The sequence below is a fragment of the Oncorhynchus masou genome, chromosome 30 (genome assembly GCF_036934945.1).
Source record: "Oncorhynchus masou masou isolate Uvic2021 chromosome 30, UVic_Omas_1.1, whole genome shotgun sequence".
In the NCBI taxonomy this organism is placed as follows: domain Eukaryota; kingdom Metazoa; phylum Chordata; class Actinopteri; order Salmoniformes; family Salmonidae; genus Oncorhynchus; species Oncorhynchus masou.
The window spans coordinates 71,467,491-71,481,775 of record NC_088241.1 but is presented as its reverse complement, the minus strand read 5'-3'; the positions used below and the strand labels follow the sequence as shown (position 1 = coordinate 71,481,775).

Below are 14,285 nucleotides of genomic sequence, written 5' to 3'. Positions count from 1 at the left end.
GCCCACATATACACACCCCTGCCCACATATACACACCCCTGCCAACATGTACACACCCCTGCCCACATATACAGACCCCTGCCCACATATACAGACCCCTGCCCACATATACACACCCCTGCCCACATATACAGACCCCTGCCCACATATACACACCCCTGCCCACATATACACACCCCTGCCCACATATACACAACCCTGCCCACATTTACACACCCCTGCCCACATGCACACAAACAAACAAACCTATACATGCTCAATTCCATCTTCACCAAAAATGAATCCACATGATTTTCCTTCATGTTAAACACGCCACGTACTCACAGGGATAAACTGCTCTCAATCCCTTGTTCCTGACTGTCCTCTGTCCTCTGGGTTTGAAAGTTGAAGGTATGAATGTAACTGCTGCTACTGTCTCTATCTCGCTATAGGACTGGTATCTGAGAGGTTAGCTTTAAATGGTTAGTCTCTCTGTCTCGCTATAGGACTGGTATCTGAGAGGTTAGCCTTAAATGGTTAGTCTCTCTCTCTGTCTCGCTATAGGACTGGTATCTGAGAGGTTAGCTTTAAATGGTTAGTCTCTCTCTCTGTCTCGCTATAGGACTGGTATCTGAGAGGTTAGCTTTAAGTGGTTAGTCTCTCTCCCTCTGTCTCTGTCTGTCTCTCTCTGTCTCTGTTTGTCTCTGTCTGTCTCTATGTCTCTCTGTCTCTGTCTCTGTCTCTGCACCTCTTGCTCTCTCTCTATATACATCTCTCTGTCAATGTGTATTCCTGCCTGCTCCAGTGACAGCTGAGCATGTCATCCCAACACTTCCACACTGGAAGAAGGATCTGGTTCCAGGGTCTATTTCTGTCTTTCAGGGCGACTGGCCTAGTATTCTCCCCCCTTCTCCCTCCCCTTCTTCCACTGACCGCCAGCACTATTCCCACACACACTAGCCTGAGTCAATCACAGGCTGGCCCTGTCCACCACAGTGACAGAGCTATCCCCTCTCCTCCTCCCTTCTCCTCCCTGCCCCTCACTTTACCAGTCAGGGTTTTATTTTGGCCTCATGTCCCAGCATAGGACCGCCCACTCTGTGATGTCAGCAGTGTTTACAAGACAGTGAGCCTCAGGTCGTGGTTCATAGGAACACTGTGACCCAAGAGTTTCAAATCAAATCAAATGTTTATTTGTCACATACACATGGTTAGCCAATGTTAATGCGAGTGTAGCGAAATGCTTGTGCTTCTAGTTTCGACAATGCAGTAATAACCAACAAGTAATCTAACCTAACAATTCCATAACTACTACCTTATACAAACAAGTGTAAAGGGATAAAGAATATGTACATAAAGTTATATGAATGAGTGATGGTACAGAACAGCATAGGCTAGATGCAGTAGATGGTATCGAGTACAGTATATACAGTGGGGCAAAAAAGTATTTAGTCAGCCACCAATTGTGCAAGTTCTCCCACTTAAAAAGATGAGAGAGGCCTGTAATTTTCATCATAGGTACAATTCAACTATGACAGACAAAATGAGGAAAAAAAATCCAGAAAATCACATTGTAGGATTTTTAATGAATTTATTTTTATTTATTTTTTATTTTTATTTCACCTTTATTTAACCAGGTAGGCTAGTTGAGAACAAGTTCTCATTTGCAACTGCGACCTGGCCAAGATAAAGCATAGCAGTGTGAACAGACAACACAGAGTTACACATGGAGTAAACAATTAACAAGTCAATAACACAGTAGAAAAAAAAGAGAGTCTATATACATTGTGGGCAAAAGGCACGAGGAGGTAGGCAAATAATTACAATTTTGCAGATTAACACTGGAGTGATAAATGATCAGATGGTCATGTACAGGTAGAGATATTGGTGTGCAAAAGAGCAGAAAAGTAAATAAATAAAAACAGTATGGTGATGAGGTAGGTAAAATTGGGTGGGCTATTTACCGATAGACTATGTACAGCTGCAGCGATCGGTTAGCTGCTCAGATAGCAGATGTTTGAAGTTGGTGAGGGAGATAAAAGTCTCCAACTTCAGGGATTTTTGCAATTCGTTCCAGTCACAGGCAGCAGAGAACTGGAACGAAAGGTGGCCAAATGAGGTGTTGGCTTTAGGGATGATCAGTGAGATACACCTGCTGGAGCGCGTGCTACGGGTGGGTGTTGCCATCGTGACCAGTGAACTGAGATAAGGCGGAGCTTTACCTAGCATGGACTTGTAGATGACCTGGAGCCAGTGGGTCTGGCGACGAATATGTAGCGAGGGCCAGCCGACTAGAGCATACAGGTCGCAGTGGTGGGTGGTATAAGGTGCTTTAGTAACAAAACGATGGCACTGTGATAAACTGCATCCAGTTTGCTGAGTAGAGTATTGGAAGCTATTTTGTAGATGACATCGCCGAAGTCGAGGATCGGTAGGATAGTCAGTTTTACTAGGGTAAGTTTGGCGGCGTGAATGAAGGAGGCTTTGTTGCGGAATTGAAAGCCGACTCTTGATTTGATTTTAGATTGGAGATGTTTGATATGAGTCTGGAAGGAGAGTTTACAGTCTAGCCAGACACCTAGGTACTTATAGATGTCCACATATTCTAGGTCGGAACCATCCAGGGTGGTGATGCTAGTTGGGCGTGCGGGTGCAGGCAGCGAAAGGTTGAAAAGCATGCATTTGGTTTTACTAGCGTCTGAGAGCAGTTGGAGGCCACGGAAGGAGTGTTGTATGGCATTGAAGCTCTTTTGGAGGTTAGATAGCACAGTGTCCAAGGACGGGCCGGAAGTATACAGAATGGTGTCGTCTGCGTAGAGGTGGATCAGGGAATCGCCCGCAGCAAGAGCAACATCATTGATATATACAGAGAAAAGAGTCGGCCCAAGAATTGAACCCTGTGGCACCCCCATAGAGACTGCCAGACGACCGGACAGCATGCCCTCCGATTTGACACACTGAACTCTGTCTGCAAAGTAGTTGGTGAACCAGGCAAGGCAGTCATCAGAAAAACCGAGGTTACTGAGTCTGCCGATAACAATATGGTGATTGACAGAGTCGAAAGCCTTGGCAAGGTCGATGAAGACGGCTGCACAGTACTGTCTTTTATTGATGGCGGTTATGATATCGTTTAGTACCTTGAGCGTGGCTGAGGTGCACCCGTGACCGGCTCGGAAACCAGATTGCACAGCGAAGATACTGTGGGATTCGAGATGGTCAGTGATCTGTTTGTTAACTTGGCTTTCGAAGACCTTAGATAGGCAGGGCAGGATGGATATAGGTCTGTAGCAGTTTGGGTCCAGGGTGTCTCCCCCTTTGAAGAGGGGGATGACTGCGGCAGCTTTCCAATCCTTGGGGGATCTCAGACGATATGAAAGAGAGGTTGAACAGGCTGGTAATAGGGGTTTCGACAATGGCGGCAGATAGTTTCAGAAATAGAGGGTCCAGATTGTCAAGCCCAGCTGATTTGTACGGGTCCAGGTTTTGCAGCTCTTTCAGGACATCTGCTATCTGGATTTGGGTAAAGGAGAACCTGGAGAGGCTTGGGCGAGTAGCTGCGGGGGGGGGGGGGGGGCTGTTGGCCGAGGTTGGAGTAGCCAGGAGGAAGGTTAGGGAGAGGCTAGTTCTAGTCTCTACCTAGCCTCAGTGCAGTGGGCAGCTGGGAGGAGGTGCTCTTGTTCTCCATGGACTTCACAGTGTCCCAGAACTTTTTGGAGTTAGAGCTACAGGATGAAAATTTCTGCCTGAAGAAGCTGGCCTTTGCTTTCCTGACTGACTGCGTGTATTGGTTCCTGACTTCCCTGAACAGTTGCATATCGCAGGGACTATTAGATGCTATTGCAGTCTGCCACAGGATGTTTTTGTGCTGGTCGAGGGCAGTCAGGTCTGGAGTGAACTCTGCAAATTATGGTGGAAAATAAGTATTTGGTCACCTACAAACAAGCAAGATTTCTGGCTCTCACAGACCTGTAACTTCTTCTTTAAGAGGCTCCTCTGTCCTCCACTCGTTACCTGTATTAATGGCACCTGTTTGAACTTGTTATCAGTATAAAAGACAGCTGTCCACAACCTCGAACAGTCACACTCCAAACTCAAACCTCTCAGGTCTGTGAGAGCCAGAAATCCTGCTTGTTTGTAGGTGACCAAATACTTATTTTGCAACATAATTTGCAAATAAATTCATTAAAAATCCTACAATGTGATTTTCTGGATTTCTTTTCTCATTTTGTCTGTCATAATTGAAGTGGATCTATGATGAAAAGACTTGATTAATGCAATGCCCTCCTTGGTGGTCTCCTCTCAAAGACTTGATTAATGCAATGCCCTCTTTGGTGGTCTCCTCTCAAAGACTTGATTAATGCAATGCCCTCCTTGGTGGTCTCCTCTCAAAGACTTGATTAATGCAATGCCCTCCTTGGTGGTCTCCTCTACAAAGACTTGATTAATGCAATGACCTCCTTGGTGGTCTCCTCTCAAAGACTTGATTAATGCAATGCCCTCCTTGGTGGTCTCCTCTCAAAGACTTGATTAATGCAATGCCCTCTTTGGTGGTCTCCTCTCAAAGACTTGATTAATGCAATGCCCTCCTTGGTGGTCTCCTCTCAAAGACTTGATTAATGCAATGCCCTCCTTGGTGGTCTCCTCTGCAAAGACTTGATTAATGCAATGCCCTCCTTGGTGGTCTCCTCTCAAAGACTTGATTAATGCAATGCCCTCTTTGGTGGTCTCCTCTCAAAGACTTGATTAATGCAATGCCCTCCTTGGTGGTCTCCTCTCAAAGACTTGATTAATGCAATGCCCTCCTTGGTGGTCTCCTCTACAAAGACTTGATTAATGCAGTGACCTCCTTGGTGGTCTCCTCTCAAAGACTTGATTAATGCAATGCCCTCCTTGGTGGTCTCCTCTCAAAGACTTGATTAATGCAATGCCCTCCTTGGTGGTCTCCTCTCAAAGACTTGATTAATGCAATGCCCTCCTTGGTGGTCTCCTCTACAAAGACTTGATTAATGCAATGCCCTCCTTGGTGGTCTCCTCTCCAGGTGTATGTAGGTACTTCCGGCGCCGACAGAGATGGCCGCCTCGCTTCGCGTTCCTAGGAAACTATGCAGTTTTTTGTTTTTTTATGTGTTATTTCTTACATTAGTACCTCAGGTCATCTTAGGTTTCATTACATACAGCCGAGAAGAACTACTGTATATAAGATCAGCGTCAACTCACCATCAGTACGACCAAGAATATGTTTTTCGCGACGCGGATCCTGTGTTCTGCCTTACAAACAGGACAACGGAATGGATCGCATGCAGCGACCCCAAAAAACGACTCCGAAAAACAGGGAAACATAGGGGTCTTCTGGTTAGACTACGGAGACGGGCACATCGTGCCCCACTTCCTAGCATTCTTCTTGCCAATGTCCAGTCTCTTGACAACAAGGTTGATGAAATCCGAGCAAGGGTAGCATTCCAGAGGGACATCAGAGACTGTAACGTTCTGTGCTTCACGGAAACATGGCTCACTGGAGAGACGCTATCCGATGCGGTGCAGCCAACGGGTTTCTCCACGCATCGCGCCGACAGAAACAAACACCTTTCTGGTAAGAAGAGGGGTGGGGGTGTATGCCTTATGGCTAACGAGGCATGGTGCGATGAAAGAAACATACAGGAACTCAAATCCTTCTGTTCACCCGATTTAGAATTCCTCACAATCAAATATAGACCGCATTACCTACCAAGAGAATTCTCTTCGATTATAATCAAAGCCGTATATATCCCCCCCCCCAAGCAGACACATCGATGGCTCTGAACGAACTTTATTTAACTCTTTGCAAACTGGAAACCATTTATCCGGAGGCTGCATTCATCGTTGTTGGGGATTTTAACAAGGCTAATCTGAAAACAAGACTCCCTAAATTTTATCAGCATATCGATTGCGCAACCAGGGGCGGAAAAACCTTGGATCACTGTTACTCTAACTTCCGCGACGCATATAAGGCCCTGCCCCGCCCCCCTTTCGGAAAAGCTGACCACAACTCCATTTTGCTGATACCTGCCTACAGACAAAAGCTAAAAAAAGAAGCTCCCACGCTGAGGTCTGTCCAACGCTGGTCCAACCAAGCTGACTCCACACTCCAAGACTGCTTCCATCACGTGGACTGGGACATGTTTCGTATTGCGTCAAATAACAACATTGACGAATATTGACGATTCGGTGTGCGAGTTCATTAGAACGTGCGTTGAAGATGTCGTTCCCATAGCAACGATTAAAACATTCCCTAACCAGAAACCTTGGATTGATGGCAGCATTCGTGTGAAACTGAAAGCACGAACCACTGCTTTCAATCAGGGCAAGGTGTCTGGTAACATGACTGAATACAATCAATGCAGCTATTCCCTCCGTAAGGCTATCAAACAAGCTAAGCGTCAGTACAGAGACAAAGTAGAATCCCAATTCAACGGCTCAGACACAAGAGGCATGTGGCAGGGTCTACAGTCAATCACGGACTACAGGAAGAAATCCAGCCCAGTCACGGACCAGGATGTCTTGCTCCCAGGCAGACTAAATAACTTTTTTGCCCGCTTTGAGGACAATACAGTGCCACTGACACTGCCTGCAACGGAAAAATGCGGTCTCTCCTTCACTGCAGCCGAGGTGAGTAAAACATTTAAACGTGTTAACCCTCGCAAGGCTGCAGGCCCAGGCGGCATCCCCAGCCGCGCCCTCAGAGCATGCGCAGACCAGCTGGCTGGTGTGTTTACGGACATATTCAATCAATCCCTATACCAGTCTGCTGTTCCCACATGCTTCAAGAGGGCCACCATCGTTCCTGTTCCCAAGAAAGCTAAGGTAACTGAGCTAAACGACTACCGCCCCGTAGCACTCACTTCCGTCATCATGAAGTGCTTTGAGAGACTAGTCAAGGACCATATCACCTCCACCCTACCTGACTCCCTAGACCCACTCCAATTTGCTTACCGCTCAAATAGGTCCACAGACGATGCAATCTCAACCACACTGCACACTGCCCTAACCCATCTGGACAAGAGGAATACCTATGTGAGAATGCTGTTCATCGACTACAGCTCGGCATTCAACACCATAGTACCCTCCAAGCTCGTCATCAAGCTCGAGACCCTGGGTCTCGACCCCGCCCTGTGCAACTGGGTACTGGACTTCCTGACGGGCCGCCCCCAGGTGGTGAGGGTAGGTAACAACATCTCCTCCCCGCTGATCCTCAACACTGGGGCCCCACAAGGGTGCGTTCTGAGCCCTCTCCTGTACTCCCTGTTCACCCACAACTGCGTGGCCACGCACGCCTCCAACTCAATCATCAAGTTTGCGGACGACACAACAGTGGTAGGCTTGATTACCAACAACGACGAGACGGCCTACAGGGAGGAGGTGAGGGCCCTCGGAGTGTGGTGTCAGGAAAATAACCTCACACTCAACGTCAACAAAACTAAGGAGATGATTGTGGACTTCAGGAAACAGCAGAGGGAACACCCCCCTATCCACATCGATGGAACAGTAGTGGAGAGAGTAGCAAGTTTTAAGTTCCTCGGCATACACATCACAGACAAACTGAATTGGTCCACTCACACAGACAGCATTGTGAAGAAGGCGCAGCAGCGCCTCTTCAACCTCAGGAGGCTGAAGAAATTCGGCTTGTCACCAAAAGCACTCACAAACTTCTACAGAGGCACAATCGAGAGCATCCTGGCGGGCTGTATCACCGCCTGGTACGGCAACTGCTCCGCCCTCAACCGTAAGGCTCTCCAGAGGGTAGTGAGGTCTGCACAACGCATCATCGGGGCAAACTACCTGCCCTCCAGGACACCTACACCACCCGATGTTACAGGAAGGCCATAAAGATCATCAAGGACATCTACCACCCGAGCCACTGCCTGTTCACCCCGCTATCATCCAAAAGGCGAGGTCAGTACAGGTGCATCAAAGCTGGGACCGAGAGACTGAAAAACAGCTTCTATCTCAAGGCCATCAGACTGTTAAACAGCCACCACTAACATTGAGTGGCTGCTGCCTACACACTGACACTGACTCAACTCCAGCCACTTTAATAATGGGAATTGATGGGAAATGTTGTAAATATATCACTAGCCACTTTAAACAATGCTACCTTATATAATGTTACTTACCCTACATTATTCATCTCATATGCATACCTATATACTGTACTCTATATCATCGACTGCATCCTTATGTAATACATGTATCACTAGCCACTTTAACTATGCCACTTTGTTTACATACTCATCTCACATGTATATACTGTACTCGATACCATCTACTGTATCTTGCCTATGCTGCTCTGTACCATCACTCACTCATATATCCTTATGTACATATTCTTTATCCCCTTACACTGTGTATAAGACAGTAGATTAGGAATTGTTAGTTAGATTACTTGTTGGTTATTACTGCATTGTCGGAACTAGAAGCACAAGCATTTCGCTACACTCGCATTAACATCTGCTAACCATGTGTATGTGACAAATAAATTTGATTTGATTTGATGTCCAGGTGTAGCATGTCCAGGTGTTGGTCCAGGTGCAGGTCCAGGTGCAGCATATCCAGGTGTTGGTCCAGGTGTAGCATGTCCAGGTGTAGCTGGTCCAGGTGTAGCATGTCCAGGTGTTGGTCCAGTTGTAGAATGTGCAGGTGATGGTCCAGGTGTAGCATGTCCAGGTGTTGGTCCAGTTGTAGAATGTGCAGGTGATGGTCCAGGTGTAGCATGTCCAGGTGTAGCATGTCCAGGTGTAGAATGTCCAGGTGTTGGTCCAGTTGCAGAATTTCCAGGTGTTGGTCCAGGTGTAGAATGTCCAGGTGTTGGTCCAGTTGCAGAATTTCCAGGTGTTGGTCCAGGTGTAGCATGTGCAGGTGTTGTTCCAGGTGTAGCATGTCCAGGAGTTGGTCCATGCGAAGCATGTGCAGGTGTTGTTCCAGGTGTAGCATGTGCAGGTGTTGTTCCAGGTGTAGCATGTCCAGGTGTTGTTCCAGGTGTAGCATGTCCAGGAGTCGGTCCAGGTGTAGCATGTCCAGGTGTAGGTCCAGGTGTAGCTTGTCCAGGTGTAGCATGTCCAGGTGTTGGTCCAGGTGTAGAATGTCCAGGTGTAGCATGTCCAGGTGTTGGTCCAGGTGTAGCATGTCCAGGTGTAGCATGTCCAGGTGTAGCATGTCCAGGTGTTGGTCCAGGTGTAGCATGTCCAGGTGTAGCATGTCCAGGTGTTGGTCCAGGTGTAGCATGTCCAGGTGTAGCATGTCCAGGTGTAGCATGTCCAGGTGTTGGTCCAGGTGTAGCATGTCCAGGTGTAGCATGTCCAGGTGTTGTTCCAGGTGCAGCATGTCCAGGTGTTGTTCCAGGTGTAGCATGTCCAGGTGTTGGTCCAGGTGTTGGTCCAGGTGTAGTATATCCAGGTGTTGTTCCAGGTGTAGCATGTCCAGGTGTTGTTCCAGGTTTAGCATGTCCAGGTGTTGTTCCAGGTGTAGCATGTCCAGGTGTTGTTCCAGGTGTAGCATGTCCAGGTGTTGTTCCAGGTGTAGCATGTGCAGGTGTTGTTCCAGGTGTAGCATGTCCAGGTGTTGTTCCAGGTGTAGCATGTCCAGGAGTTGGTCCAGCTGTAGCATGTCCAGGTGTAGCATGTCCAGGTGTTGGTCCAGGTGTAGCATGTCCAGGTGTAGCATGTCCAGGTGTTGGTCCAGGTGTAGCATGTCCAGGTGTTGGTCCAGGTGTAGCATGTCCAGGTGTTGTTCCAGGTGTAGCATGTCCAGGTGTTGTTCCAGATGTAGCATGTCCAGGAGTTGGTCCAGCTGTAGCATGTCCAGGTGTTGGTCCAGGTGTAGCATGTCCAGGTGTTGGTCCAGGTGTAGCATGTCCAGGTGTAGCATGTCCAGGTGTTGGTCCAGGTGTAGCATGTCCAGGTGTAGCATGTCCAGGTGTAGCATGTCCAGGTGTAGCATGTCCAGGTGTTGTTCCAGGTGTAGCATGTCCAGGTGTTGTTCCAGGTGTAGCATGTGCAGGTGTTGTTCCAGGTGTAGCATGTCCAGGAGTTGGTCCAGGTGTAGCATGTCCAGGTGTTGGTCCAGGTGCAACATGTTCAGGTGTTGGTCCAGGTGTAGTATATCCAGGTGTTGTTCCAGGTGTAGCATGTCCAGGTGTTGTTCCTGGTGTAGCATGTGCAGGTGTTGTTCCAGGTGTAGCATGTCCAGGTGTTGGTCCAGTTGCAGAATGTCCAGGTGTAGCATGTATAGGTGTAGCATGTCCAGGTGTTGGTCCAAGTGTAGCATGTCCAGGTTTAGCAGGTCCAGGTGTAGCATGTCCAGGTGTTGGTCCAGGTGTTGCATGTCCAGGTGTAGCATGTCCAGGTGTTGGTCCAGGTATAGCATGTCCAAGTGTTGTTCCAGGTGTAGCATGTCCAGGTGTTGTTCCAGGTGTAGCATGTCCAGGAGTTGGTCCAGGTGTAGCATGTCCAGGTGTAGCATGTCCAGGTGTTGGTCCAGGTGTAGCATGTCCAGGTGTAGCATGTCCAGGTGTAGCATGTCCAGGTGTTGTTCCAGGTGTAGCATGTCCAGGTGTTGTTCCAGGTGTAGCATGTGCAGGTGTTGTTCCAGGTGTAGCATGTCCAGGAGTTGGTCCAGGTGTAGCATGTCCAGGTGTTGGTCCAGGTGCAACATGTCCAGGTGTTGGTCCAGGTGTAGTATATCCAGGTGTTGTTCCAGGTGTAGCATGTCCAGGTGTTGTTCCAGGTGTAGCATGTGCAGGTGTTGTTCCAGGTGTAGCATGTCCAGGTGTTGGTCCAGGTGCAGAATGTCCAGGTGTAGCATGTATAGGTGTAGCATGTCCAGGTGTTGGTCCAAGTGTAGCATGTCCAGGTTTAGCAGGTCCAGGTGTAGCATGTCCAGGTGTTGGTCCAGGTGTTGCATGTCCAGGTGTAGCATGTCCAGGTGTTGGTCCAGGTATAGCATGTCCAAGTGTTGTTCCAGGTGTAGCATGTCCAGGTGTTGTTCCAGGTGTAGCATGTCCAGGAGTTGGTCCAGGTGTAGCATGTCCAGGTGTAGCATGTCCAGGTGTTGGTCCAGGTGTAGCATGTCCAGGTGTAGCATGTCCAGGTGTAGCATGTCCAGGTGTTGTTCCAGGTGTAGCATGTCCAGGTGTTGTTCCAGGTGTAGCATGTGCAGGTGTTGTTCCAGGTGTAGCATGTCCAGGAGTTGGTCCAGGTGTAGCATGTCCAGGTGTTGGTCCAGGTGCAACATGTCCAGGTGTTGGTCCAGGTGTAGTATATCCAGGTGTTGTTCCAGGTGTAGCATGTCCAGGTGTTGTTCCAGGTTTAGCATGTCCAGGTGTTGTTCCAGGTGTACCATGTGCAGGTGTTGTTCCAGGTGTAGCATGTCCAGGTGTTGTTCCAGGTGTAGCATGTGCAGGTGTTGTTCCAGGTGTAGCATGTCCAGGAGTTGGTCCAGCTCTAGCATGTCCAGGTGTAGCATGTCCAGGTGTTGGTCCAGGTGTAGCATGTCCAGGTGTAGCATGTCCAGGTGTTGGTCCAGGTGTAGCATGTCCAGGTGTTGGTCCAGGTGTAGCATGTCCAGGTGTTGTTCCAGGTGTAGCATGTCCAGGTGTTGTTCCAGGTGTAGCATGTCCAGGAGTTGGTCCAGGTGTAGCATGTCCAGGTGTAGCATGTCCAGGTGTTGGTCCAGGTGTAGCATGTCCAGGAGTTGGTCCATGTGTAGCAATTTGCAGGTGTTGTTCCAGGTGTAGCATGTCCAGGTGTTGTTCCAGGTGTAGCATGTGCAGGTGTTGTTCCAGGTGTAGCATGTCCAGGAGTTGGTCCATGTGTAGCATGTGCAGGTGTTGTTCCAGGTGTAGCATGTCCAGGTGTTGTTCCAGGTGTAGCATGTCCAGGTGTTGGTCCAGTTGCAGAATGTCCAGGTGTAGCATGTACAGGTGTAGCATGTCCAGGTGTTGGTCCAAGTGTAGCATGTCCAGGTTTAGCAGGTCCAGGTGTAGCATGTCCAGGTGTTGGTCCAGGTGTAGCATGTCCAGGTGTTGTTCCAGGTGTAGCATGTCCAGGTGTTGGTCCAGGTGTAGCATGTCCAGGTGTAGCATGTCCAGGTGTAGCACGTCCAGGTGTTGTTCCAGGTGTAGCATGTCCAGGTGTTGTTCCAGGTGTAGCATGTGCAGGTGTTGTTCCAGGTGCAGCATGTCCAGGTGTTGGTCCAGGTGTAGTATATCCAGGTGTTTGTCCAGATGTAGTATCTCTCTGTCTGTCTGTTTCTCCGTCCGTCCATCCGTCCGTCCTTCCTTTCTTCCTTCCTTCCTGAGGACAGTAATAATTAACCTCCAGACACATGTTGGACTACATCAGGACACAGTGCAGAACAGTGACCCTACAGAGTAATGATTAATCTGGTGTCACAACAAACACACGTAACATCACAATAGTACTTGCGCCTGTCTGCTGGTGCAGGCAGGATATGTGGTTGGTATTTCATTAGAAAACAACAGGCTCTCAGCAATATGTCTGCTTTCAGCAGCAATACTCATTGGCTTAATGGCTGTTTATTCCAGATGGACAACACTGCTTTCAGCAGCAATACTCATTGGCTTAATGGCTGTTTATTCCAGATGGACAACACTGCTTTCAGCAGCAATACTCATTGGCTTAATGGCTGTTTATTCCAGATGGACAACACTGCTTTCAGCAGCAATACTCATTGGCTTAATGGCTACTGGACACAGACGGAAAACAAGTGTCCCCAACATTGTTATGGAATGGTCTGCCTACCCATGTGAAGAGACGCAGACTCGGTCTCAACCTTTAAGTCTTTACTGAAGACTATGTTATAGACTAGTCTCTGTAAATACCACTGCTATGTTATAGACTAGTCTCTGTAAATACCACTGTTATGTTGTAGACTAGTCTCTGTAAATACCACTGTTATGTTGTAGACTAGTCTCTGTAAATACCATTGTTATGTTGTAGACTAGTCTCTGTAAATACCACTGTTATGTTGTAGACTAGTCTCTGTAAATACCACTGTTATGTTGTAGACTAGTCTCTGTAAATACCACTGTTATGTTGTAGACTAGTCTCTGTAAATACCACTGTTATGTTGTAGACTATTCTCTGTAAATACCACTGTTATGTTGTAGACTATTCTCTGTAAATACCACTGTTATGTTGTAGACTAGTCTCTGTAAATACCACTGCTATGTTGTAGACTAGTCTCTGTAAATACCACTGTTATGGTGTGTGTGTGGCGGTGTGTGTGTTGCGGTGTGTGTGGCGGTGTGTGTGGCGGTGTGTGTGGCGGTGTGTGTTGCGGTGTGTGTGTGGCGGTGTGTGTGGCGTTGTGGTCTCAGGCCTGTCTATCTTTACATCTGTTCTAACAATAGTTCCTCTGTCCCTCCAGACACAGCCGGTTGCTGGTGACACTGAAACATAACGTCACGACTCACAGTGCTCACACCATAGAGTTAGATAGACTCTAGATGGATAAACCTAGTTTGGCATGGACATTGAGGGCTTACACCATTTTAAAAGTTGTGGGTGACTGGGTGGTACTTCCTATGGGTTATGGAAGGGTCACCTGATTCCATCCGGGTCAACAGGAGGGATCGGCCAAATAATTATACTTGTGAGCTAACACTAGGAGGCAGTATGCAGCCTTTCACATGACTACCAGACTATTTACATTGACCTCCTAACCACTAGACTGCTGAACAGCTCATCACATGACTACCAGACTATTTACATTGACCTCCTAACCATTAGACTGTTGAACAGCTCATCACATGACTACCAGACTATTTACATTGACCTCCTAACCATTAGACTGCTGAACAGCTCATCACATGACTACCAGACTATTTACATTGACCTCCTAACCATTAGACTGTTGAACAGTTCATCACATGACTACCAGACTATTTACATTGACCTCCTAACCACTAGACTGCTGAACAGTTCATCACATGACTACCAGACTATTTACATTGACCTCCTAACCATTAGACTGTTGAACAGCTCATCACATGACTACCAGACTATTTACATTGACCTCCTAACCATTAGACTGCTGAACAGCTCATCACATGACTACCAGACTATTTACATTGACCTCCTAACCATTAGACTGTTGAACAGTTCATCACATGACTACCAGACTATTTACATTGACCTCCTAACCACTAGACTGCTGAACAGCTCATCACATGACTACCAGACTATTTACATTGACCTCCTAACCATTAGACTGCTGAACAGCTCATCACATGACTACCAGACTATTTACAT

General features: G+C 47.8%; 1 protein-coding gene across 1 annotated transcript in view; it reads left to right on the top strand.

The window, feature by feature from the left end:
* Nucleotides 1-10,609: 10,609 nt before the first annotated feature.
* The window catches only part of LOC135521702 (elastin-like), a 6,960-nt gene continuing 3,284 nt past the window's right edge, over nt 10,610-14,285 (top strand). Inside the window, exons 1-4 of the mRNA XM_064947374.1 lie at nt 10,610-10,619; nt 10,684-10,752; nt 11,002-11,127; nt 11,161-11,262. Coding sequence (XP_064803446.1) covers nt 10,610-10,619; nt 10,684-10,752; nt 11,002-11,127; nt 11,161-11,262 — 307 coding nt within the window. The remainder of the gene's footprint in view (nt 10,620-10,683; nt 10,753-11,001; nt 11,128-11,160; nt 11,263-14,285) is intronic.